Raw genomic sequence first — 27,868 nt, 5'->3', positions numbered from 1 at the left:
GTGATAATGAACCTAAGATTTCTGAAAAAGTTATTCTGGCAAAGACATTGTATTTAAATTACCTGCCATTTGGTGACCAACAGGCTCTTCAACAAAGACTGAGTCCCTAGTGCCAGCTATTTCTAGCAGGGTTGCTGCAACATAGTTCAGAGAGAAACAATTCCACAGGACAAAGAGAGATTGCACCTAGTCACCCTGTAGCGCAGTGATGGTGCTCCTTAAGGTTTCCGCATTGTCAGATTGTCTCATGTAATTGTTGGCAGTCCCCCAATATGAGAGAGACTGACTTTTCCAGTAAATGGGGAAGCTGGTGAATCGGTAAATAACTGAGGAGGACAATCGGGGACCTGCATGTTTGACTGCAGATGTGGCAAATAGTTCCAGAAGGAAAGAGTAGATCCTAGTGAAGTTGGGTCATAGCTCTTCGCTCTGCCTGCCTGCCTGCCTGCCTGCCTGCCTGCCTGCCTGCCTGCCTGCCTGCCTGCCTGCCTGCCTGCCTGCCTGCCTGCCTGCCTGCCTGCCTGCCTGCCTGCCTGCCTGCCTGCCTGCTGCCTGCCTGCCTGCCTGTCTGCCTGTCTGCCTGTCTCTGTAGTGAGGTGAGTTTGCTCAAAATGATCAATGCCTTGTACATCACAGTGCCACTGGGGATGACTCAGTTCTTGAATCTCTAGAATCATAGAAGTCGGGTCGGAAGAGACCTTGTAGATCTTCAAGTCCGAACCCCTGCCAGGGCAGGAGAAAAAACTGGGCTCAAACGATCCCAGCTAGGTAGGCATCAAGCCTCTTCTTAAAGATCCCCAGGGTAGGAGCCAGCACCACTTCCCTTGGAAGTTGGTTCCAGCTCCTAGCCGCCCTAATTGCGAAGTAGTTCTTGTCGATGTCTAATCTAAACCTACTCTCCAATAATTTGTGTCCATTACTCCTTGTTATGCCAGGGGGTGCTAGGGGAAACAGTGTCTCCCCCAAACCCTTCTGGTTCCCCCTAGTGAGTTCATAGACAGTCACCAGGTCCCCCCTCAGCCTTCTCTTGTGAAGGCTGAACAGGTTTAGGTCCCGCAGCCTCTCATTATAGGGTCTGCCCTGTTGTCCGCAGATCATGCGAGTGGACCTCCTCTGGACTCTCTCAATGTTGTCCACATCCCTCCTGAAATGGGGCGCACAGAACTGGACACAGTACTCCAGCTGTGGCCTGACCAGCGTCGCATAGAGGGGGAGGATCACCTCCCTGGCTCTACTTGAGATGCACCTGTGGATGCACGACAAGGTCTGGTTAGCCCTGCCAACCGTGACCTCGCATTGTCGGCCCATGTTCATCTTGGAGTCAGTAATGCTCCAAGATCCCTTTCTGCCTCCATGCTCTCAAGAAGGGAGTTTCCCATTCTATAAGTGTGCTGCTGGTTTCTACTGCCTATGTGCAGCACCCTGCACTTGTCAATATTGAACCGCATCCTGTCTGTCAGCCCACTCCTGTAACCTATCCAGATCTTGCTGCAATCTTTCGCTCCCTGCTAGCATGCTCACCTCACCCCAAATTTTGGTATTATCAGTGAATTAAACAGGTTGCTTTTCACCCTGTCGTCCAAATCGCTGATGAAGAAATTGAACAGCTCAGGCCCAAGGACCGAGCCCTGGGGGACTCCGCTGCCCACTTCTCCCCAGGTCGAATATGACCTGTCCACCACCACCCTCTGAGTACGACCCTTCAGCCAATCTGCAATCCATCTGACTGTGTAGGCATCAATGCCACAGTCGCCTAGTTTTTTAATGAGGACGGGGTGGGAGACGGTGTCAAAGGGCTTGCTGAAGTCTAGAAAGACTACGTGCAGGGCGACACCTGCATCCATTGCCTTTGTGACCTCATCATAAAAGGCAATCAGGTCGGTCTGACATGACCTGCCCCTAATGAAACTGTGCTGGTTGCCCTTGAGCATCATCCCTGGAGCCGGCCAATCACAGATGTGCTCCTTGAGGATCTTCTCAAAGAGTTTCCCTAAGATTGAGGTAAGACTGACGGGGCACTAGTTGCCCGGATCCTCTCTCTTCCCTTTTTTGAAGATGGGGACCACATTGGCTATCTTCCAATCATTCAGCACCTGGCCCGAGCACCACGAGCGCTCATAAAGCCGTGCCAAGGGCCCTGCAATAACCCCAGCTAGCTCCCTCAATGCCCTGGGGTGGAGAGCATCTGGACCCGCTGATTGAACACGTCCAGCTCCTCCAGAAGCTCTCTAACCCGGTCCTCCCCAACCTGAGGTCTGGAGGCGTTCCCCTCGAGTCCATCTGGCATCCCAGCGGGGAAGTCCCAGTCCCTGCACAAGAAAATAGAGGTGAAGAATCGGTTAAAGAGGTCTGCTTTCTCCTCTGGCGCAACCACCAGATTGCCCAGCATACTTTGCAGGGGCCCCACATTACCCGGTGCCTTCTTCATTCTCCCTATATATTTGAAAAAGGACTTTTTATTATCCTTGATTTTGGATGCTAGTCCTAGCTCTGTGTCTGCCTTAGCTTTCCTGACAGGCCCCCTACAGGCCCGAGCAGAGGAGGTATACTCCTCTTTGGAGACAGCACCCCCCCTTCCACTGGGTGTATGCCGCCTTTTTGGCAATCAGGCATTCCCGGATGCCCTTGGTGAGCCAGGGGAGCTTTCAGGCACCCTTGCCCCCCTTGCTTATTGTTGGGATGGACACCCCTTGGGCCCTGAGTATCGTTTCCTTAAGGGACGACCACTCGTCCTGGACACTGAGTTTCCCTGCCCTCAAAGACCCCAGTGCTTCTCCTACTAGTCTCCTCAACTTGGTCCGTCCTGGCTGACTGTTCCTCCCAGGTAATTAAAATCACCCATGACAACTACATCCCTTGCCTTAAGTGCCTCTGCAAGCTGGCCCGAAAATTCCCGGTCCAGCTCCTCCCCTTGGTTGGGGGGTCTATAATAGACCCCCCCACCATCAAATCGCTCTTGAAGCTTGATCCAGAGTGCTTCAGCTTGCCCTTCTGACCCCATTCTGCTGGCAGAGGATGTGTATTGCTCCTTGACATAGAGCGCCACACCCCCACCTTTCCTTCCTTCTCTATCCCGCCTGTAAAGCCTATAGTCCCTAATGCTAACTGCCCAGTCGTGGGACGAATCCCACCACGTTTCTGTTAGCCCTATGACATCTGGGTTTGAACTAGCTATTCTGAGGGCGAGTTCCTCCTGTTTATTCCCCATACTGTGAGCATTGGTATATAGGCATTTAAGCCCTTGCAAGACTATGTGTGCCACCCCCCTTTTAGGGAGACTGTCTGGACCCCCGTTCCTTACCTGAGCACTCCTTGCCTTTGTCACCTGTCTTGCTCGGATGGCGTCTCCTCATCTTCCTGCGGCCCCGTCTCCCGGCAAGGCTAGTTTAAAGCTTGCCGTACGAGATCAGCCAACCTGGAAGAGAAGACACGCTTGCCTTTAGGGAAGCAGCAGCAGGATATCAGCATTAATATCACATTCTTCAGATTGGTCTTCAGGGTGTCCTTGAATCTCTCTCCACCTCTAGCGTGGTGACCATCAGTGAGTTGGGAGTGTAGGATCTCTTTCAGGAGACAGTTGTCAGGAATCTTTAATATGTCCTGTCCAACAAAGCTGGTGCCATATAAACATGGCTTCAGTGCTGGTGGCATTTGCTTGGTCCAGGATGCTGGCATTTGTTCTTCTATTCTTCCCTCCAATTGATATGGAAGGTTTTCTGAAGACATCACTGATGGTCATGTTCCAAAGCTTTTGGGTGTTTCTGATCTGTCATCCAAGTTTCACTTTCATACAGTAGGGTAAGGCTGACAGCAGCCTGGTAGTGGAGAAGTTTGGTTTGGGTCCTAAATCATAGTCACCAGAGCGCCCCAAGGGATGACGAGGTCGAACGGTCACAAACTCCTGCAAGACAGTTTCAGGCTGGACATAAGGAAGAATTTCTTTACTGTCCGAGCCCCCAAGGTCTGGAACAGTCTGCCAGCGGAGGTGGTTCAAGCACCTACATTGAACACCTTCAAGAGTAAATTGGATGCTTATCTTGCTGGGATCCTATGACCCCAGCTGACTTCCTGCCCTTTGGGCAGGGGGCTGGACTCGATGATCTCCCGAGGTCCCTTCCAGCCCTAATGTCTATGAAATCTATGAAATCAAAGCTGGTTTCTGAGATGTCCAAATGCAACACTGGCAGATTTTATCTGGTGTTGAATATCATTGTTTATGTTTACTTTTTGGGAAAGGTGACTATCGAAGTAGAGGAAATATTCAATGTTCTCTAAGAATTACCCTCTAATTGTAATATGTGGAGGAGTAGCTTGTTGGATTAGGATGAGATGTTAAAATGTCTCAGCTTTTGTAAAGATGACAGTGAATGCAAGCATTTAATGCGATTCCCAGAAGCAATGAAGCGTGACTTAGAGCTTTTCAGTTGCATGAGCACAAACAATCCCCTTATTGAAGATGAGTAATGGAGGTGTTAGTTAATTTGGATTTGGAACATAACTGATGTTAAATTGATTCTTGCCCATGCAGTACTGGATTTTGACTATAGATGGTAGTCCTAGGAATCTTCATTATGGAAGCGGCAATGTAGATGGAAAAGTGTTGGTATAATCGCACATCCTTGATTGACTCCAGTTCTCATAGTGGAAGGATCTGTTTCTGAGCCATTGCTTAGGATAGTTGCTATTGTGTTATTGTGTAGAAGCCTGATAATGATAACAAATTTTGGTGGGAGCCATAGGTGGAAGGAGAAAAATTTTGTGGGGGGCCTGAGTGTACATGCACGCCCCTCCCCAGCACCCCCACAGGGAAGTCTGCTGGGGAGGGGGAGTGGGGCTGAGATTGAGAAGGAGCAGAGAAGAGCTGGGCCTGGGATCAGGATTGGGACCAGGGCCTGCTGCACCTGTGCAGCCACCCCTTCCCCTGCACCTGGGGTTTTTGCCTGGTGCTGGCAGCCCATGCAAAACTGCCACGCCCCAGCTCTGTACCAGCCCATGCCCCACACCACCCATGGGGGCCAGGGGCCAGAGTGGGGACAGCCTTGACTGCACCACTGGGCCAGAGAGGATGGAGCCCCCGGGACCTCTGTGCCCACCCCGCCCCACTCTGAGTTGTCCCTGGGAAGAGCCCGGCACAGCCCAGCTGTTTCTCCAGAGGCACAGCACTGGGGAGCTGGGGAGGGGGAGGCACGTGACCCCCATCTTTGCATGCAACTATGGGCTGGGCTCTGCCTGCTCCCTGCCTCCTCACCTTGCTATCAGTGCTTTGAAAGTAGTGCAGTGCGGTTCCATGTGAATCCCGTTGATGGGTGGGCCAGGCAGCAGGGCATGTGGTGCTGCTTTCAAAGCAGTGCCATTGAGACACAGAGACAGGGAGCAGGCAGAGCCCAGCCCGCAGCTGCAGCCCACCCTTGCCCTGTGCAAAGATCAGGAGGCCACTTCCCCCCCCATCTTCCTAGCACTGTGCCTTTGGAGGAACCGCCAGGCTCTGATTGTCCCACAACCCAGTGTGGCTGGGGCTCCATTCATGGTGAATGGGGCCCGGGCCAGGCTGGGTTGTGGGACAATTCCCACAGAGCAGCAGGGAGTGGGGCAAGGGCAGGGATAAATGATTTGCCCCTACCCCACTCCCTCCTGCACTGTGGGGTCTCGATTTCCCCCCCCCAGCCCAGGCAGTCATAAAGAAAGAAGATTGAAAGAAACTTTCCTGCCTGCTGAGCCGGCTGCAGTCCTGGCTGTGGAGGGTATCTCCATGTGTGCTGCAGTGACTGGGCTTCCCTACAGCCATACCTGCTACCCTGCATTTGTGGGGGCTGAGCCTTTTAGCCCCCACTTCTGCTGCCTATGGGGGGTACCCACATCTCATCAGGATCTTCCACAGGGCCTCTCTGATTGAACCAAAGGCCTTAGTTAGGTCCATAAAGGCCCTGTAAAGATCTCATAGTTGCTTGCAACACTTGTCCCTCAGCTGTCTAGCAATAGAGATCACATCTATTGTACCTCTGAGTGTTCTGAAACTGCATTGGGAGTTGGGTAGAGTCTCCTCAGTGTGGGAAGTGAGTATATTGAGGAGAATGAAGGTGAGGATCTTCCTGGCTATGAAGAGGAGTGTAATATCATGATAATTGCTACAATCTGATCTATCTCCTTTCTTGAATATGGTAATAATTCTAGCATCTCTCAAATCTCTGGGACTGTTTGTGTTTCCAGATTTTCATAGTAATGATGTGTAGTTGATGGGAGAGCTTTTGCTCTACCTTGCTTGTAAATTTCAGCTGGAGTTCCATCAGGACCACCTCTGTGAGATTCAGTCTGTAGGCTGAAGATGACTGTGGCTAAATGAGTTCAGGTAACTGGGCTTGTTTGGGAGAGGGAGCCTGGGACTGCAAAAAGGTGCTTCTTTTTAAACGTACAGTAAGTCCTGTTGAAACAATGGGTTGGTGGACATAAGTAACTGTTGTGATTGAGGTGGCCCAAATTAACTAGCCTGTGGGGAACCCAGGATATGTTTGAACCAGCCTTCTTGATCAAGACTAGGGGTGGAGTGGTTTGATAGGAGGCTTAGGAGTTAGGACATCTGGGGTCCATTTGAGGGGTGGCCAGAGTTTTGCTTTGCTCATGGGCCAATTATTTTGAGCCTGTCTTGGTATATCTTTCTTGATTATATCCTACTGAAGTCTGGGAGAATTTCCTGTACAGGACTACTAAGTACATCCAGCTTTTGGTATCTGTTTATCCATTTGTAGAGCAAATGTTAACAATAATCTAATGTCGGTGGAAGCATAGGACTCTGTTTGTCTGTGAAGTGCCTTGGGACTATGAACAAAAAGTTCTATACAAGTTCAGAGTCTTGGTAAGGACCGTTTTGACCCTGATCCATTATTTGGAAACAGCAGTATCTGATTAACTTCTTCATGCAGCACTAGTGCTGGACAAGTGGCGTAGATGTGAGACTGATCTTTCCTGTGCTACAGGCATCCCTTGCTTGTGCAAAAACCAGGGACTAAAGTAAGTGGGAATTTATTACTGCAGACACTTGAAATTATTGCAGAAGACAAACTTTGTCCTGGTGGAAACACAATCCAAGTTAATTAAGAGGTAGTCTCACTTGAGTTCTGAAGGAGTCAAAGGGCAGTCCTGGGAAAAGTGAGGTGACTTACAAGAGGCCTGCCAGTGACATGAGAGGAAGGACTCTAGGAAGGGAAAGATGATGAAAGAATGCTAAAGAACATTAAAAAGTAGAAAAGAACCAGCTGATGATTATGTGGGGGTGGGGGACGGGGGAGTGATTTAATGAATTTGAAGCAAGGCTACTTAATTTAGCGGGGAAGTTAAAATCAAATGATTCAGTTCCTCTGTTGGACAATAGATGTGTGATGTCCAAGCCACTCTGGTTTTGCAAACCAGAGCTCATGAAGTTCTAATTTGTTACAGGGTATATAGATTTACCAGTCATGCAGGATAGTGGTTAATTAGTCACATTCCAAAAACCAGATTGTCAATGTGTGTAGTTTCAAAACGTAGCAGTTTGCCCTCAACAGGAAATTCATAGTGATGACTTGAGCACTGTTTGCTGCCTAAGAATGAATAGTTGCCATGAATTTTCAGAATAGGTGTTTTTACAAACATTTCTTTTCATTCCAACATCTACATAACTGAGTGCGTTAACATGATGGCACCTTCCAGCGATGCTTGCATTCTGGCAGGAAGTCTCTTAGGATGTAGTCTGAGACATGGGAAATATAGGTCATCTCACTTTTCTATGCTATTTTGTTCAAATTTGGCCTTGCTCAGAAGTTCTGTAGACATCTATCACAGTCTTAGTGATCATCACAGAACAGCTTAAATGGTTGCAACCTAGTTCCAGTGACCCAGGGCATAATCCTGTTTCACTTTGTGTCCAAGTGACGTGCACCTAGCTGCATAAGTACCAGTCCTATTTCACAGCTCCCCACCTCCTTTGTCTAACACCCATACCTACTCAGCAGCCTTGTGCATGCTTGTGTGTCCATACTGCAGTTTGATTAGGATTAGGCACTCAGTCGAAGTACCAAAACCAGCATTTTATATGGCTGGGGAAATGCTATTTGGATGTGTAAATTGAAATAGGATTGTACCTCAAGTGTCCACATCATGCTAACTGGCAGCCTTGTGGTGGTCTGCAGAGAAGTTAAGAATCAGGCCAACATTGATTTAAACCTTTATTAGTTAATGTTAAAGATTATAGCTACAAAGGGACATTGTTGGTGTATGTTGACACCATCTAAAACAGGGGTGGCCAAAATATGACCCACAGGCCAGATCCGGCCCACCAGGCAATTCCATCTGGCCCGCAGGGCCCCTCCGTAAGCCCTGGCCCTTGCTGCCCCTCTGCAAGCCGGCGCCTCCACGCAGGAGGTGTGGTTAAGTTGCAAAGAAACCAATCCCTCTAATCTGGCTTGACCCGCCCCAGGCTGGAGCCAGGAGGCATTGGAAACAAGAAGCCTCTGCCTGGCTGAGGCTTTTGCCTGGGATCTCACAGCCATTTCCATCCTCCCTGCCTGTGTGAGTGGGAATTCAGGTACAGGTCCACTAGGCTGGGCCAGGGGCTCCTGTGGGGGGGGGGCAGGAGCACAGGGAGCCACTTGCTGTGGGACTGGCCCCGCGTGCTGCAGCAGCGCAGAAGCTGTGGCTATGGGGCCCACCTGGCCCCTCATGCTGCTACCATGTGCAATCAGGGACTGGAGCAGAAGGACAGGTGCCACACGTTATGGGGCTAGGTGGGACTGGCTCCACATGTTGCCGCCATGTGCGGCCGGGACTTGGGGTGGGAGTGCGGGGAGCTGCATGCTGTGGGGCTGGATGGGGCTGGCCCTGCTCGCTGCTAGCGCATGCAGCTGCAGGGATGCCAAGGACCCCCCCACCCCCATGCCTTGCACATACACCCCAACCCCAACTACATACTGCATATTACCCACACCCCCCACACATGTCCACACCCCAAACACACCTCCACATACACCCTGTTACCCCCCCACAACATACAAGAGTAGAAGACTCTTTTGAGCTATTATGCAATCGCCTCTAGCTACACAATACAAATGCACACATCAAAACAAAAATATATTTTTTAAATAAAATTAAAATACATTATAGTAAATGTTTGGGGGTTTTTTGGGTTTGTTTTGTTTTTTTAGTATATAATTTGGTTTCTTTTTTTTCCAGTTTCAAGATGGCACCCCCTCCCCCACAAAAGGAGCACTTCTGGGCCAAGGAGAGGGACTTCACATGGCAAAGGTCAGGGGTTAGGGACAGGACTTCTGGTCCCAAGATGGTGACCCCAAGATGGCAGGGCACCTGCCAAGGGGTGGGGGCTACCCTTGTTGCCCTTGACAGCTCACCAAAACTCGTTAAGCAGCCCTCTAGCCGAAATAATTGTCCACCCTGGTCTAAAACATGTAGTCAGTCATACAGCCTACATTAGCCCAGAGTGAAGTGGGGTAAGAAGTTGTAATGTGATGGTAGGGAGAGTAGAGAAATAAGACCACATGCATGTGGTAACTATGTTGGCACAAAGCTGTGGGGTAGGAAGAACTCTTGTACCACGGGTTAAACATGCAGCGTACAATTTTGGGGTAGAGAATGCTGAAAGGCATTAACTGTCTTTGTGAGTCTATGATGTGGGGGGTGGGGTGGTTCAGTTGGTCTCAGTTCCAGCAAATCATCTTGGCTGGCTGGCTCTGTATTGGTGATGGCCTGTGATATGCTTGACGTAGATGTCTGTTGTCCATCAGATAGTATCAGACACCATGAAGTGCCTCATCAGTGTTAAACACTTCCATAAACCATAGATATGGTCCCCAAAAGAGGGTTTAGACATGCTGTCCTGGGGCAGATTGGCATTGCTACAGGGCCTGTGGATAAATGCAGGGTCTCATGCATTGCAATTGTCAATTTAGTCTTGGCACTAAACTCACATCGGCTTTTTCTGATAGTCACTCCTATTTCTATGACCCTGAACAAGGAGAGAAGGCTGGGTGTGACAGGCTGCTGTGCAGCCTATATCTGAGCTTAAATATGACAATATATAGTTCTTTGATAAGTTGACAGGTGTATTTATCACTTACAGCGTTTAGGCTCAGTGCTTTTGTAGCTACTCTAACGTATTACATAGCATATTTCACATTATATGAATTTTGTCCAGAAGTCATAAAACCAAAGTCATCAAATGGAGATAAGTTATATGAACAAGCTGCACGACATGTCTTTGTACTGCTTCCTTCTGCTGAGTAAGCAAAAGGATCCCAGAATGACAGGCGGAGCACCCATGCCAGACCAACAGCAGCCATGCATTCATTATTGGCTATAATTAAAATGTTTGTTATGGTTTCACAGTGAGGTGCTGCATATACTTCTCAATGAGTTTGTTATTGCAGAGTGAAATAGTCAATATGCTTCTGCAGTTTGATCCTGGAGGAATATCAGGACATTTGCATAATGGCTCTCGAAGTTTTCATCTCATCCCTTGCAACTGAAATAAAATCTATTGTGTTCAAAATTTGTTTTGCTGCATGGAGCCCTCATTGATTAATGTCTAGATCCTCAAGGGGAATTGGATGTTGTGATGCTGGGTATCTAATAGCTGAACATTTGGTTCACAGAACAGAATCCACAGCTCTGAGCTGGGTGCCCAGACCCCAGATTCAGTGCATAGGGAGAGTTACACCACCTCACAGATTTAGAGCAGCCAGCACACTGAGCGAAGTCTGACTAAACTAGCCTATAGAAAAGGCTGAAGAGAAGGGTAGATTTAAGCCCTGATCTTCTTGGGATTCAGATTCCTAGTTGTGATCTGCAGGGAGGTATCTACCTCCTTTTGGGATGTAGAGCCCTGAACATTTTCCTGGATTTTGGTGTCTGATTCATTTCTACCAAAAGCAATGAACAGGTCACACCTTTCTATTAAAAGACAGCTTCTGGTGGTGATGCCCTTATTAAATAACCTAAGGCATGGCTGTCTAGCTTCTAAGCAGCTTGACATGTGTCCTCTGGGCATGAGGCTCCCACTGGTGCAGCCCTTTGGGCCACATCATGGTAGACCATGATCCCACAGGGCTGGACACAGTGTGGGCATTCCCTGCTTCTGTGCCTGTGTGGGCATTTCCCCTTGCTGCCCCACACGTCCCTTTGGGCACCCGTCTGCTCCACTGCCTGCACAGCTCCAGGCTCACCCTCAACTCCCTGTGCCATGCCACATTGCACCAGCCCACCAGTGTATACCACACCTTGCCCTGCCTCCTGGGGTGGGCACAGAGAGCAAAAGCTGAAGGAGGGAGGGGGAGCTCAGGGACTGCAGCTGCTACTGCAGGTGTAACAATAGGGAGAGTGGGAGCCCACAGGCTGCAGCTTTACCTGGCTTGAAGGCTGCCAGTTGGACAGCCCTAAGGTAAGGGTCAGACACCCAGGTTCAATGCTTGCTTTGGCCTGAAGGGTTTTGAAAGCATATTTCAGACTTCTCAGTCAGGAGAGGGCCCTAACAAACAGGCTGCCCTGGAGTGGGGACGTTCTTCACTGTTGAAACTGTTCCACTCTTCTTAAAAAAAATCGGTGGTACAGGGGGAGAGAGCATGGTTTTGTAGACTTCTGGTTATGGCACTCACCACTGGACCCATGAGATGTGTGTCTGGGCAATTGCAAAGAAGGCCTTTTTTTGCTGCTATTTAGTTGATCTAATAAAAGATATTGCGTCTGTCCCAAGAGTGGTGTCTGTCTTGGCCATAGCAATTTTGCTGATTCTTTTCTTTTTTTCCTTTTTCAGACTTGCACAGGTGAGACTTGGTTCAAGTATTTTCCCAACTATTCAATCTATGCCAGTACTTAGTTCTTTTTATCACGGTGGGCTTTGTGATGCAGACCTCCATCACTAATTGTCACCCTTCTTGGTAGTATTTGTGAACAGTAGGATTGCATGGGTGACAGGAATCAAATGAACTCTTTTGTCTCTAGAAAAGGCAGAGGTAGTTCAGCATTACAGCATGGGAATAGTACCATATTTACTCACATACTACACACTTCCCCCCAAAATCAACCCCCCCTCAAATTGGGGTGCATGTCTTAAGCAGGAAGCTGATTTCTGTACAGGATAGAGGCACCTTGCTCTACAATGGCAGCAGCAGTTGCATTTCTGCTCAGGAAGCTGAGGGAGCCAGTTAACTTAATGACTCATTGTTAATAACCAGCTCTCCCTTTCAGTTATCCTGATATTTCATTAATTAAGCTAACCTTTCTTAGGCTGGTTCTGCTGTCTGCTAGCTGCTCTTGGTCTTCTCCTATTTCATACCCCTGGAGACTCTCTAGTTCTTTTCAAAATTGTAGATCCACCCTTAAAGACTAGGTTTTAGTAGCAGCTAGGGTTTCAGCTATTAGTTAAGCAGGAAAAAGAGGGTGAATGAACTGAAGATTAGGTTCGGTCTCTGCTGTATGCAGACACTGCTTGGGGAAACTCTTTTTTTTTCCCCTTCATTCTGCCTTTCAAAAATCAAGATGTGTTTATTGTGTGTGGTGTGTTGCATGCAAGAAAATATGTTATGTAGCTGCTGTTCTAGCCACCCCTTACACACAAATCTTTTTAAAACTAGGAGGTTGTTGGTCTTTGAAAAGTAGAGTTTGGGCCAGAAAAAAGCCCAGCTGTTTCTGGCATAGAAAGGAAAACCTCTGAACTATCACCCTGCCAGTTATGTTGTCCCTGGAATGCTAGCACTCTGTTTATGATAACTTTTCCTGGACAGGTATATAGTAATGCTGCAAGATTCACGTTCATTCACTACTGTGTTTGAACCTGGTAATCATGGTGGCACTGCTTAAACTTTTGAGTGTTAAACACAACAAAATAGTGCGTGAGGAGAGACCCTTCTCATGCAAACAGAACAAATTGCTTCATGTCTCAAGTTCTCTGGCTTCAGCTTTTTAACTACTCTGTTTTGCTAGTCACTCTCTTTCAAAAGGAAGGCAGCTGGTTGCATGACATGCCCACGCAGAACTGCAAATGTCTACACTGAGACTAATGCTCCTGCCCATATGTTGGGTATTTAATTCACAACTCTTCCCTGTCTCCTTTCCAGGCTCAATACTGTTCATGACTGGGAACCTTTTCAGTTTGGTCCTCAATGTGAGGGGTGAACCTGCACACACCTCTGGTGCACATCAAAGCATTTTAAGAATTAAATTTATCTTTCTTGTTCTTTTATTTTTTAGCCTGTAGTTGAAAAAGCTTAATTAGGGTGTTAAGTGTTCATGTGTTTAGTTTTGTTTGTGTGCATACCTGTGAGGTGTATAAAATCTGTCTGATAGGCTCTCACAGCATATGAAGACCATGCAAGCATGCATTAAATGATGCACCTAATATGAGACACGTGGTCCTATTTCTATCATCCTCTTCCTAGAAGCAAGATAACATGTGCCCCAGAGGGAGGGAAGGGGTGGTTGTATCTTGCCAAATGTACACTAATCTCTGTCTGTACCAGAAAACAGGTTGAATTGAGCCTTGCACTTCCAGCATTCTGGCTTGCATTATCTAATAGTCTTTATTAACTCCTGAATGAATTTGTTCCATGATCCTGGGGTGGAAACAGACATTGCCTTTGTGCCGCCGTAAACATTTTTATGGAAGTACAAAGGCCAAGCAAACAGATGTCTACACCCCTTGTTGTGCCACAAATGCCCAAAATCTGTAAATGCTTTTGCTGCTTTATTGTGGCAGACACCTGCTTGATTTTGTGGCATGAGTGCATCTGCAGCCCAGATCAGCCAGCACTCTCCAGCCACCCTGGGCAGGTGCTTTTAAAGTTTGTGGGGCCCAGTCCTGTGTGCCCTGGGAAATGCCCTGCAGGATCAGGTCCCTCAAGCCCTGGGAGTACCTACCTGGCCTTCCCTGCTTACAGAGATGTGCCTTAGAGATTCCCCAGGGAAAATCCCTTGTAAGGAGAGAAAGTCAGGGTTCCCCACTTAAAGATGCACCTCAGGAAATCTCTGAGGCAGGTCTCGCTAACTGGGGAACATTGTCACTTGTTCCAAATGATCGGGCGCTGGCCTGAAGTGGAACACTAAGCAGTGTGTTTTGCCCAGTGAAGCAGATCAGCTGTGGCAGGGTACCTCCCACCACAGCTGGTCTACATCATTTGGTGACATCTGTTTACACCTTCAGGCTAGTACCTGAGAAAATTCTCTTGCACTGCCCAGCTTTACACTCAGTGGTAGAAAGGCTCTTTGTATGAAGGAACAGAGTCTGTCACTAGAGTCTTCACCTTGAAACTTTAGGCTTCTATATAAGCAGATCCCATCCATTTAGTGCCTTGAAGGTAAGAGACTGAGGCCTTGGAAAACCAAAAATCAGGAGACAAATGTGATTACTTAGAGAACATGCTGCAGCACCCTGTACCAGAACCAAAGGAGCGAGTAAGATCTGCACACAGCTCAGGGCATGATGAGGATCAAGGTAACCACAGTCTCTTGCAAAAGCAAGTGTTCTGGTCTGGGTCTGGCTCATAGGAAAATACTACATCTTCCTCTTGGTGGACAATTTTCTTGTTCTGGTAGGAAGCAGCTGCTGTGGGAGAATTGTGTTTTTAGATAGGTAGGGGTCATCTCAGCAGACTTTGAAAAGCAGCAAGGAAACCTTATCCTCAATTTGTATTTTCTGTGGAATTAGTGGAGAGCATGGAGCAGAATGTGGAACATCAATTTTATTATTTTCACAGCAGCTTGCATTACTATGTGGAAGCCCATCCAGGATCAAGTGAGACTCACGCTCCCTCATAATTTGTCTAGCGCCAGGCACTAGACAAATTATTGCTTATCGAATGCTTTCAGTTTTCAATAGACACCTGCTACCTTTTATACACAGAGACTTCTGCATTATTTGGATCTTTTTGTGTCCGTTTCCCTACAAAGCTCATGGCACACGCCTAGTCTTTTCAGGGTCCCAGTCCCATGAAATGGTATTGAAATAGACAGGAAGGTATTCCTGCACTACTTACATTTATAGAAGTTGCACCTGATTACACAGGAGCTGAATTTGTCCCTGCAAGTGTCTGATTTCTCAGAGCTCTTTAGACCAGGGCTGCCCCACTTCTAGGCAGATGGGAGCTGCACCCCACACTTGTGGGGGCCATATGTCCTGTACCACAGTGGTGAGAGCCATGGGTTCTACAGGCCACTGCTGCCAAGCAGCTGCCCCCCACCCCACCAGTATACCACAGGCAGACCCCACTCCTCCCAGCTTACTGAATGCAGATTCCCCAGCACTTTGGGCTCTGCCCCTTGGGCAGGTGCAGGAAGTGGAAGCTGGAGGAGGAGCCTAGAGTCATCCCTTGCTGCTGCAGCTAAAGCAGTTGGAGGAATGGTGGCTCCATGGGAGCCTGGGGACTGCAGACTATCGCTTTGCAGGCTGCATGCAGCCTATGGGCCACCAGTTGAATGATCCTGCTCTAGACAATTGTAGACTGGGTCTCTGAAGGCTTGGGAGTAGGAAATGACTCCTGAAAACACAAATGACCTGGAACCAGGCAGTTGGGTCCCCAGGAGAGCTTTTTGGTAAAGGCCAGGTAGTGTGAGGTCAGTTGATTATTTCCAGCTCTGAAGTCACTTGTGTTGCTGATTTTAAAATTTTTACTCCTACCTGCATTCACTAAAGAGCAGTCTGTAAATCTGTCCTATATATATGAACTCTGGTAGAGGGTCAGATACTGATTGTTTATCTACCAACCTAATGAGCTTTATTAGCACTGGCTGTAGCATTGCAGAAAATAATAAAAATTGAGTCTTATACACTAGCGCAATGGTCTCTAACCTTTTAAGGTGAAAATCACTCTTTGAATTTATAGGGGCAACCCAAGATCTACAGCGCCCTCCCTGCCCACCCTAACTCCCACCTCACCCCATTTCCTGCCCTCGATGATGAAGTGCGCATGACACCTGGCCGCTCCTGGGTCAGGTGTTGGAAGGATCAGCTTGTCTGGGGCCGCGTGGGGCAGGGGCTCCCACCACTGGGCTGAGCCTTGTCCCATGCTCGCCTGGCAGCAGGACAGTTGGCCCATCCAGGGCTGCGCAGGGGAGAAGGGGGCTGAGCAGGAAGGTGGGGGGCAGTGGCAGAAACCCCACCCCCACGTGGCCTTGGCTGAGTCAATCATCCCAGCAGCTCACATCATGCCTGCCCTGCTGCTGGGTTGAGCCCCTTTCCCCACATCAGGACACGCGTAGTGCTGGGCCCAGTGCTGGGACAGCCAGAGTGTCCAGGACAGCATGGGGGAGGACCCAGCAGTGAGAGCACCCCCCACATGGCCCTGGATGAGCCAACTGCCCCAGCCCCCTGCCCCGTGTATAGATTGGGGCACAGACTGGCTGCTATGGGCTGGGGCTGTGCTGGGCTCTTTCCCGTGGGGGCAGGGGGCTAGGCCCGGCTCCGCTCAGCCACTCGATTTCCCCCCTCCCAGCACCACTGCTCACCCCAAGCACAGCGTGGTCTAGCCCCCACCAGGAAGAGCCTGCCACAGCCCTGGCATCAGCCTACCGTGCCCCATGTGCAGATGGGGGAGCACACACCCCCTGTGCCCTCCCAGGGTGCACCCCCCAGGCTCAGTCCTCCCACCCCCTGGGGTCTCACCTGAGCCCTTTCTCCTGCCTCTGCCCCGCTCCCTCCCTCACTGGGGGCTTCGATCTGGCTCCTGACCCTTCTCTCTGCACTTGCTGGGCTGGGGGGGCAAGGCTCAGCCCCCCAGCCTCTGAGTCTCCAGGATCGACCAGTTGATTGTGATTGACTGGTTGGTGACTGCTACATTAGCATAAGCAAACAATGCAGCACCCAGAAAGAAAGTCTTGTCTTTCCAGATCTTTACAGGGAATTGTTCAAATATTCTCTTGTCACAGGGAAGTGACAAAGAAAAACTCAGGGCTTGGTCTTAGCAATATTATAGAAGGGACTCTGTCTTGCATCGCACCCTGTCCCCTTGCAGTGTGGCTCAGGATGGAGTGTTTGGAAGTCGATACTTATCTGGAGCCCAGACAAAGATCAGAAAATGAGGACATAGATACCTTTTAAAAATAAAATTAAAATGTTATTGTGGATGTTTGATTTTTGATATATTTTTTTTTTGGTTCCAAGATGGCAAACCCCCTTCCCAAAAGGAGTACTTGTGGGACAAGGGGAGGGACTTTTGGTGGCAAAGGTCAGGGGTTAGGGGGTGGGACTTCCAGGGGCACCTGTCAAGGGGTGCGGCTACCCTTGTGGCCCTCCACAGCTCACCAAAATGTGTTAAGCAGCCCCCCCAGCTGAAATAATTGCCTGCCCCTGCTCTACGGAAAACTCTACAGGGCTGAGCTTTTTGGGCAGCCAGCCTGAGAAGCAGCAAACAGACATCACATTTATCCTGGGATAAATTTTTTTTGTCCCAAGCTAAAGTGCACATGGATAGATGTCCATGTCTATTATCATGGGACAAATCCTAAAAATGTTTCCTAGATAAGAGGTAGTAACAGTTTAACCTGGGGTATTAAAAAGTATGTCTATGCAGGTATCTCAGGATTGTAACCTTGAAGCAAGGGCACAAAAGCAACACTGTATTCAGCTGCTTACTAAACCCTGATTAGAAGGGTGCCCTGTGTACACATCAGTCCTAGGCTATATCTGTTCTGGGATGAACACAGGCACAACTTATCCAGGGACAAATGAAATGTCTGTCCTTAGCAATAGAGAGGTAATTCCATAGGGGTAGGGCGTTATTTTATACAAAAGCAGTGGGAAGACACTGTCCTTGCCCTGTTTTCTAGGTGGTTGGCCCAGGGAAATGGCAAGGTGGACTCTTGCCTAGACACTAAGGATCCCCACTTTGAATTGCAACAGGATGTCTTGATGAGGGTTACTTAAGAATAAGGGCCAGGGATCCGAAAATCCCAGCCCTTGGTGCCAAAATCACACTAGACAGGTATTGAAATAGTTCATGATGTACCCTGGGCAAGCCATCGGGGAGGTGAAAAATCTCAATAGAGGGTACTTGCTATGTTTTTTTGGCCAGGGATTTACCAGGACATTAAGGATTACTGTGAGTCATGCCCTGAGTACCAGTTGGTGGCCCTATGCCCAAAGCATTAAGTACCACTCATTCCACTTCTCTTCGTTTTTATTCCCTTCAGTTGAGTTGAGGTAGACCTAGTGGGACCCTTGGAATTGAGCAACATTGGATTCTGTTTCAACTTGGACCTAATGGGTTATGCTACCCACTATCCTGAGGCTGTAGCTAATCATAAATACCTTGGCCAAATCTGTGGTAACAGATCAAGGCCCTGTGTTTTGTCCTGATTATTACAAGAGGTATAGGCCCTTTTAAGGGTTCCATTGATTAAAACCTCTGTTTTCCACCCCAAAACAGATGGGTTGGTAGAGAGATTTAATTGGACTTTGAAAGGAATGCTGAGGAAGTTTGTGCCAGCAGAGCCTTGGAAATGGGATCATTCCCTACCCTATTAGTTGTTTGCAATTTGGGAGGTTCCCGTCATCAATGGGGTTTTCCCCTTTTGAACTCCTATATGGGAGACAATCCCATGGTATATTAGATATCCTTTAGGAGGCTTGTCAGACACAGGGCCTAATGTCTCAAAATGCAGTACAGCATGTTTTCTAGCTATGGAAATGACTGGATCATGCGGGAGCATTCACCCAAGAGGATCTCTGAACTGTAAAAGAGACCCAAGAGTGCCACTACAATAGGATTGCACAACTAAGGGGTATCAACCTGGGAACTGGGTCCTGTTGTTACTCCCCTCATTAGAAAGCAAACTTAGCCAAATAGCAGGGTTCCTTTTGAGGTTGTACGGTGAATTGGTGAGTTAGAAGTGTGCATGGTAGGGAAGTGGCATATGTCTCCGATATACCACACAAATCTCCTGAAACCACGAAGTGCCTGAGAAACACAATGCCTCTACCTATTTGTAAGAAAATACGGGAAATGTGCAGAAAACTTCAGCTCTGGTCAGTGGCTGCCCCTGGACAGAGCCTGCACAGGTACAGACAGAGGAAGAACTAGCAGTGGTAGAGATTTGGGCATCGTTACAGCTTCCAGCCATTCTTTTAATCCTCCTGCCAGCTCCTGCTTCCTCTTCTCAGCTGTTATGTTCTAAAAAAGTCTCTTTTCCTCATTTGTCTGCCTCTTCTCATCAAGCTTACAGTGAAGGAAAGGTAAGAATGTGGCTGGGCAAACCCCATTCAGACCTCCGTGTTTGCTGCTTGTTCACTAGCTCCACTGTTCCTGGGTTCTGGCAAGCGTAGCTATTTTTTGCTTAGGCAAGTCCTGCCCTTTCATTCACACTGCTATCAAGCCGCTAGGCTCAGTAGCTGAAATATCCTCTCTGCTCACTCCCATGCAAAAATGGCTCCCAAACTGAGCCTATTCCACTATGCCCAAACCAGGCAGGCCTCCCACTTAACAGCATTCACAAACCTCGTCCCCAGGTAGCCAAGACTTCCTGGTCCTCTCCTAAGCAGGAGTCCCACTCAGATAATTCTGTTTGCTGGTCCTGGCTCATGGGATGATGCAAAAGGAATCATGGGATTTTCACAACTTGATCTTCTCAGGGGTGGCTTCCAGCTTCCTTCTGGTAAATATCCCACCACATACAGCAAGAACAACTCCACAGAGCACAGCATGCAACAAATAGTGTAATCTGAGCACATGATGCAGCAGGATTCATAGCACTTTCTTTTGAGAGTGCACTTAGGCCCTTGGTTTGTTTGCTATCTATGCCTTGTCTAAAGTCATGTCAGCAGACATGCTGTGCAAAGAAGAGGGACAACTGAGAATGCAAATATGTAGGCTGCAAAGAACTGTGAGGTGGTAGCTGCCTTAGTTACTACCAAGCTAGACTGAGATTGAACCCCGTGACTCAGCAGTGAAAACACCATACCACTGTATCTGTGTGCTGATCTATGCAGTCTCCTTAGCATTGGTGTCTGATTCCCAAGGAAGTATGTTTAATTAGAAAAGAGAAGGGGAAATTAGTCAGGGTTTGGTGTTTGTTTCTGGTTATGCTTTGATATATAGATAGTTGGACTTGGGGGCATTAACTGATTTAAACTGTCATTAATATAGTTTCTAAGCAAGATTGCTAATGCAGTCTGGGTGACTAATGGGCAAGGATACATCTATCTGTTTGAATTTAGTAATGCTTCACTAACAGTGACAGCAGCTGTCAGAATCAATACACTCTGATTGCTAATAGAGATTCTTCCTACATTTCCTACTTTCCATTAGTTATCTAGAAGGTTTTTTACAAAGTGCAGAGATGTTGGAAAGCAGCAGGCTAGGGTCTTTGATCCTCTGGAGAAGGGTCCTTTTAAACCTGAATGGGAATACCAGTTGGATAGGATAGCTTCACACCATTCACTCAGGTAATAGGCACATGGGAGAAACAGAGAGGATGCTGCTTTGACAATTGTGCTCATATACCCACGTTGGAGTCCTCTCTAGAGGCAGACCAGAGTAGCAAACTTCAGCTTTTGATTCAAGCTTCCCCTAAATTCAAAGGTATTTGAAAACTAGATTCTGATCTCTCAGACCTTAAAGACTAGAACATAGATTAAAGCAGGAGTGGGCAATTATTTCAGCTGCAGGACCGCTTAATGAGTTTTGTTGAGCTGTCAAGGGCTGCAAGGGAAGTGCCACCCCTTCACAAGTGCGCCACCCCCAGGTTGCTATCCTGGGATTACAAGTCCTACCCTTAACCCCTGGCCTTTGCCACTGTAAGTCCCTTCCTTTGCTCCCGGTAGTACTCCTTTTTTTACTGCTTTATTTCAAAAAGTATTTTTGTCCTGATTTACATGTATTTGTATAGGGTATATCGAGGCAATTGCATAATAGCTCAAAATAAAGTCTTACATTTGTGTGTGGGGTGTGGTTGCAGTGTGGGGTTTGTGCAGGGGTGTGGGATGTATGTGGAGTGTTGTGGGGTGAGCGTGTGGGTGGAACTTCTGGGGGGATGTGGGTGCATGTATGGAGAGGGTGTGGCATTCGTGGGGGTGTCAGGTGTGTTTAGGGGTGTGAGGTGTCGGGGCAGGTAGGGTGTGGGTGTATCTGTGGGTATGGGGTTTGTGGGGGAGGATGTTGGTGTGTCAGGGTGTGTTTGTGGGTATTGTGGGGTGTGCATGTGGGGCCCCTGTACACCCCCCTCCATGGCACACAGCTCCTGCCACTGGTGGCAGCAGCATCAAGTGGTGGGCTCTCAGGGTGGTCGTGGCCTGTGCAGTTGGAGCCCCTCAGTGGCATGTGGCTCTGGCTGAATCCCAGGAGCTGCACATGGCTTCAGGGAGGGGGGCCAAGCCAGCCCAGCTTCATTGCACAGAGCTTCCCATAGCTTTTATGTGCAGCTCCTGGGACTCATCCAGAGCTGCGCACTGCCAGTGGGGGGTGCTCCATATGATGGACCCAGTGGCCTGGCCCTGTTCCCTGCCAGGATGCAGATCCCAGGACTTGTTCAGAGCTGTGCGCCACTGGGGGGAACCCTCTGCAATGGAGCCAGCGGCCTGGCCTTACTCCCTGCTGCCACGTGCAGCTCCTGGGACTCAGCTCCATTGCGTGGGGCTCCCTGTTAGAGTCCCAGGAGCAGCACATGGTGGCAGGGAGCAGCAAAGGCTGCTGACTACATCACATGGGGCTCCCCCCAGTGGCCCTTAGCTCCCACCGAGTCCCAGGAACTGTATGTGTACCGTGGGAAGCCCCACACACTGGAACAGGGCCAGCCGCACACTCCTGCTGACCAGGGCCCTGCATGCAAGCCCTATGCTCTGGGCACTGTGCTCCCACTAGCCCTGGCCTCAGGCCCCATGCTCCCCGCCAGCCCTGGCCCTGCGCTCTGGGCTCCTGCCCAGTTGCAGCTTTCCTCTGCCCGCCACTGCTTCCCAACCTGCTGCTCAGAGAGAGCGCTGGAGCAGTGACAAGAGGAGGAGGTCTGGAGAGCCAAACCATTCCCCAAACAGCACCTGAAAGCTGTGCATGTTGGCCAGGGCCTGGGCTCTCCTGCGGCTGAAGGTGGGAGTGAGTGGGGCTTGGCCCCATGTGGAGCACAGCAGGGGCAGCCATGGGCCTGGATACAGTTAATTGGTGGATGCCTGCCAATGGGCTGGATGAAATTGACTGGCAGGCTGGATCTGGCCCGTGGTCTGTATTTTGTCTACTGAATTAAAAACTAAGTATCTGTAATGAGATCAGATCAAGGCCTGGGGTCCAGATGATCCCGACTGAACAATCAGGGTAGTCCTTCCCCTGAAGCTGCAGGGAAACAGGCCCAGTCTTTAAAAACAGTCCTCAGGAAGCAGTAAGGTATCTGGGGAAATACTCTGCTGCTTGCTTCTGATGCTACAGTCCCTAGCAGTATCACCATCAGTCCATAGCAGATCTCTGTCAGGTGTCCATAGGAAACTGGGCAAAGATCAAGGCTAGACTTTTATCTTCAATATCTGGTCTTCCAGTCACCTACATAATCTATTCATTCATCGCCTCAGTGTCCTATATTCCATCACTCATTTGGTTTGCTTTGCACCTGTTGCTATTTTTTATGTTTCTTTCCTTCCCCACCCTCTTCTGTGTTCTTTTTCCTCAGCTTGGTCTCTCCCCTGTGTTCTTCCTTCTGTGGTGGAGCTTGTTGGAAAATAAACTTCTTTCTGAGGAAGAAGTTTAGTGATGTCCCCTACCCTCCCCATGCCTCCCCTTCCTCTAACAGGGGGTATGACCCTCTGTCCCGAATCTCTTGAGCATATATTGACAACATGTTATAGAAGCAGGACATTGGCTGCCACGGCTCCCCTGCTTTACCTGTGGCAGATTAGGGTATTCAGTATGTGTTGTGTTGGGGCTGACAGTAGTTTTATGTCGAATTTAGATTATGGATTGTATAGGATAGTTTGGATTGGGATGATCCTGCCTCAGGCAGGGGGTTGGACTAGAGTCAGTGTTTCTCAACCCATGGGTCACGACCTGAAAGTGGGTTGCAAGAACATTGTAAACGGTTGTGGGGAGGTCCCAGGGAATTGCATGGTTTCCCTGTGCAGGCTGCAAGGCTGGCAGCCTGCATGGAGCCAGCAGGCAGCCAGGGGTGTGGTGAGCACTCAGCATTGTGAGAGCAGCCCCAGGAGCTGGGGAGGGAGGGAAGGAAGGGGCTGGATGCAGCAGCCAGAGGAAGCAGGAGAAGGAGAGCAAGAGAGACTGTGTGGGTTGGGGCCAGGGGGTTGTGGGTTGTGGGTCATGGCAAGCTGATAATTATGCTAATGGGTCCCAGTGTGAGAACGGTTGAGAACCACGGGACTAGATGACCTCCGGAGGTCCCTTCCAGCCCTACTTCTCTATGATTCTGTGAAAATGGAGGCAAATGGCAGGATGAGGATCACTTTCGTTAAAACCTTGCCATAAAAAAATTAGATGTTTCTGCCCAAAACAAAAATAAAATAAAACTTACCGGTTCTGATTTAAAAATGCTGGTACATCATGGGACTTATAGGTTGGGTGAGTCATGCTTCTGTTATCCTCTCTACACGGGCTCCCTGGTTGGATAGCATTGTTCATGGGGCACCATGTTCTCCCGTTAATGGGAGTGGAGGTGACTGCATCATGCTTCCTGGCTGTGATGCATCACAGAAGATGTAGTTCTGCTGGTACTTCCAGTCAGCTCCAGAAGGTCAATATTGATCATTTAAGAGAAGAAAAAGAGGAGATAGTAGAAAAGAAGGCTGGTAGTTCAGTGATTTAGGAATGGTTAGAGGTAAAGACATGTAAAAGACAGGGCTGGACCAACATTTTCAATCGCAATTGATTTGAGAAGAGTGTTTTTTATCTAAATTAACTATCTCATGAAAAGCATCTTAATGTAGAAAACGTAGATTTTTTCATCAAACCAAAACATCCTACACCCAAAATATTTCAACCAACACCTAGGTCTCCTGCTATAGTGCTTGTCCCCATTCTCCATTGTCCCCAAAGGCACCTAAAATTATTACTTTTAAAATAATCTTGTAATCTTTCAGGGCCTTACTCATAACTGTGGAATGCTTGGGGAGGGCAAATCCCTTCCTGAGTAGCTCAGCTTTCTCTGTCTTCATGCTTGTGAAATTAATTCACTCATTCTCCTGCATTCCATACTGTTTTCAGTTACACTAAATGTGTAATATAGGGGGGGAAATAACCTTTTCCCCTGTTGCAAATATCTTTCCTAATTCCGTAGTCTCCAGGGTCGTTCTGTCAAAGAAGCCTCAAACTACTTCCATACGAGATAGGCAGGTATTTGAATTCAAGGTCCTCCTTGTATTCGCAGTTTTGGGATATGGTGTCTTCTGTCATGCCATGCTATGGATCTGCCCAGCTGAGGGTATGTTTTATGTTCCTGTTCCCAGTTCTCAGCCTTCTGTAAAACAGCACACTTTTTCTTCTCTTTCAAATGCCTTTTTTTTCAAATCCACATAAAATATGTCATAAAGAATTTAATATGTTTTGAAGCCCACAGGCAAATCCATCTGTTGTAATTACATTAAATACAGGATTAAAAAAAAAGAGGAAATTAAATTAGAAAATGATGTGAAGGCACAGCTGAACTAACAAAAAGACAGGGACTGCAAAAGCAAAGGTTCCAGTGAAAAGTCTCTTTGGGCTGACGGAAGGATGTTGATAAGTGTTTTCTCTTTCCCTTTTTCTAGTTCAGTAGTCCTTTTACATTCTGCAGTACAAACAGCAATAATGTGTATCATCAATTATTTAATATGTGGACATATTAGCCACTCTTAGAACTTTAACTTTTACATTTCCTGCCTTTCTGTGGTTTTTGATGGTTAATGTTACATTAACATAGGGTGAGCGGCATGTATTTGGCAGGTGCAGGGATGGCATTTTCAATTCCTTAGACTAAAAGTTACAAATTCTAAGTCAGCTATTAGTCCACAGGACTTCAGTTCCTACAGACTCTGCATTGGTTTGTACTACGTCAGTCACTGAAGTGGCATAACACTAACTCTTTAAAGGACCGCTTGCTCAGTGGCTTGGGAGTCCTTGCTCTAGATTTTTCCTGATGTCCCTTGTCATGAACTCTCCTTACAGTCTTCTAATGCAAGTCTAATGGCTGGGTGAGCATGGGAAGCTGTATGCCATCCCACCTCACTTTGTTTTGTGTGGAGCTCTGCCACACTTTAGTGAGGCTTTCCTTGTCCAGAGCACATTGTTCCATTCAAAGGAGCAAATAATTTTAATGAAGTGGATTGTATGGAGGTGAATCCTGAAGATGAATCAAAGCTTAATTCCCACCTGAAAATATTTTCCTGTTCAAGAACTGCTACTTCAGTAATTTATGCCTGGTAAGTTCAGTGTTCTATGCTTAAAGAGAAGAATAAAATTTAATTCACTTACATTTAATGCCAGCTGGCTCCTTGGTTTATTATAGTAATTTCTTCAATAAAGTGGCTGTACAGAAGATATTCTTTGGAGAGGCAATGATAAAGCAAAAATATACAACAACACAGATTTAATGGAAAAATTAATTTACTGGCTTTCCTGCTTCACAAAAAGCAAGACTGCAGAGATTACATGGAAGATTTTATTCCTTTATTTGAAATCCTTGCTTCCTCTTCTGCCATCAAGTACCAAAATTATGTTACTTCAATGGCATGAGCCTGGAAGCAGACAAGAAATTTAATTGGGATTGATTTCAGCTACTGATATTCTGTTTGTTCCAATGTCTCTTGGGCTTAGCAATTGTTAAAGTGATTTGAGAAAAGATAATAATCAGGCATGTGTACTGGGAATGTGCATGAATATAGATGACTCATGAAGGGTAAGTGTTGTGTTGTTTAGTGTTCTGGTTTGTAGCCTGATTGTTGGGTACTGTCAGGAAAAAAAGAAAAATCCTGTAATTCGGTCATTGTAAGTGTAGTTTGGCTTACTGGAGACTGGAGTGGGGGCTTACTTGTAGTCTCCCCCATTCCTCCCCCCAGCCCATCTTGCCAGTCCATTTTGGCATTTTCCTACCCACTTCACCTTACATAGATTCCTAAGAATGTAAAATGGGAATTCCTTAGCTAGCACTTAATGTCCCTTGATTTCCTGCAAGTAGCCATCAAATGGGAGGGACCTTCCTTTGCTTAGTACAGGGATCCAGCTGGCCAACATTGGCAGTTGGTCATACATCCTTCTAAAAGCCTATTGGACAATGAGAAGATAGTTTTAGATTATCACTGTCCCTATCCAGATGCTGATAAGCCATGGTGGGTTGGTCTTTATCACCAGTTCTGGTTGGTGATCTGGTCTGGAGTCTAAGGAGAGTGGTGACTTGTGTATTTTTATCCTAGCCAGAGCATGACTACCTGGAGCATGAACTGGCTTAAGGGAGTCCTAGCCAGTACAATCAGTTGCTTCCTAAAGTTCTTTTTTTTAGCTTTCCCCTGAAGAAGACTTTTGATTTTTTTCAGGTTAAATTGCTTGAAATTGGAGGGCTCTTGTTTAGCCTACTCCAGAATTCCTAAAACTGAAATACAATATACTAAAGCTAAAGCTAGGCTCAAGCAGAATCCCAGCTACAAACAATCATGAGCTCTGGTGGCGTTTGCCTAAACTCAGGGGTTTAACCCTGTATAAAGCTCAAGGTTTACCAATTAGAAAGATGTCCATATGGCATTTGACTTTTGGATCTAATGGCCCTCCCTCGAGACTGAAGGGAACTTGGATCAGTTGTTCTACCTGGTGACTTTGTGGGACTTACTCCATGCTGCACTTCTTAAAATTAGGCCAATTATTCAGATGCCTAAATATGGATGGTAGGTGTTGAATTTTTAGCCATTTGGTACTGAAAAGGTTGGATTTGGGGCCACAACTGAGAGAGAGGATAAGTTTTTAGATGAGAGTTTAAGAATGGTAGATACAGGGACACAGTTCCACATGGAAGATGTGGTGGTTGTGTGCCCAGTGTTGAGATCCTTGGGGAAGCAAGTGCCTATGTTCATACAGCATTGAGTATACCAGGGCTCACTGAATAATAGCGATTACTGTAGAGGAGAAGGCTGTCATATCCACAGTGACGAGGTCATGAGAGATGGCAGAAGAGACAGGTATATGACTTGGAGAAAGAAGGAATGACATGCAAGATGGAAATGAAGGAGGTGCAAAATGTGGAAAGGAGAAGAGCCATTTCAGTGGGGAAGAGGGATTTATATCTGCCAAACTTTGCTTTGTGTTATCTTCCTTTCCTTGCCCTCTTCCTGGCCTTTCCCCCTTCACTGGTATTTCTGTGTCCCTTACAGGGTTTCATTCCACTACAAGGCAATCAGGTGAGCGAGCTGGCACCTAATCTTGATGAACCAGGAAAACACCTCTTTGAAATTGCCCCAGGTAGGCCAGCATTTCCTTCTCCTTCATATCTAACACTGGGTTGCCCTCCAGCACACATTTCAAATGGCAATGGACTAGCAAGGCTTGCATCTGTTCTGGGAAGTCTAATGTGGTATGTTCATTATCCAAGCACATATGTGTATCTAGAACTCACTAGGAAATAAGTGCCCACAGGTGCCTCTAGGGAAAAAATGATTTTTTTAAAGCAGGAAACTGAAAAAATTTGATATGAGCTAGCACAGTAGCACCCCCTGGGAGCTGCAGCTCAGGTGCCTCAAGCCCCATTTTCCTCTTGTGTGCTGGGTTACTGACTAGATTACATCTCTTATAATATTCTTGCTGTGACAAGAAAGTGCACCATGGGTATTACATGGCCTTTATGGATCTTGAGAGATGTGCTCAGTCTGGGCCCCTGGCCCATAGAGGACAAAACATGAAGCAGCCAAACTATGACTCCCATTAAGCATCCAGGCAACACTTCTAAATGG

General features: G+C 47.7%; 1 protein-coding gene and 1 long non-coding RNA gene across 3 annotated transcripts in view; one reads left to right on the top strand and one right to left on the bottom strand.

The window, feature by feature from the left end:
* Positions 1-27,868, top strand: part of ARHGAP22 (Rho GTPase activating protein 22) — a 306,841-nt gene that overhangs the window by 42,609 nt on the left and 236,364 nt on the right. Inside the window, exon 3 of one of the 2 annotated variants that reach the window (XM_090057610.1) lies at positions 27,293-27,380. The exons of the other annotated variant lie outside the window; for it this stretch is intronic. Within the exon in view, the coding sequence (XP_089913736.1) occupies positions 27,293-27,380 (88 nt within the window). The remainder of the gene's footprint in view (positions 1-27,292; positions 27,381-27,868) is intronic. 2 annotated transcript variants of the gene reach the window in all.
* On the bottom strand, positions 1,131-23,659 carry LOC149859583 (uncharacterized). The gene is made up of 3 exons (XR_016443652.1): positions 23,473-23,659; positions 3,302-3,415; positions 1,131-2,309 (listed from the first exon to the last, which is right to left on the bottom strand). It is a non-coding gene; the product is annotated as an uncharacterized LOC149859583 (long non-coding RNA).

This window comes from Crocodylus siamensis, chromosome 7 (genome assembly GCF_052110815.1).
Source record: "Crocodylus siamensis isolate JL-2025a chromosome 7, ASM5211081v1, whole genome shotgun sequence".
Classification (NCBI taxonomy): domain Eukaryota; kingdom Metazoa; phylum Chordata; order Crocodylia; family Crocodylidae; genus Crocodylus; species Crocodylus siamensis.
The sequence above is the reverse complement of the archived record's forward strand: the minus strand, read 5'-3'. Positions and strand labels throughout refer to the sequence as shown.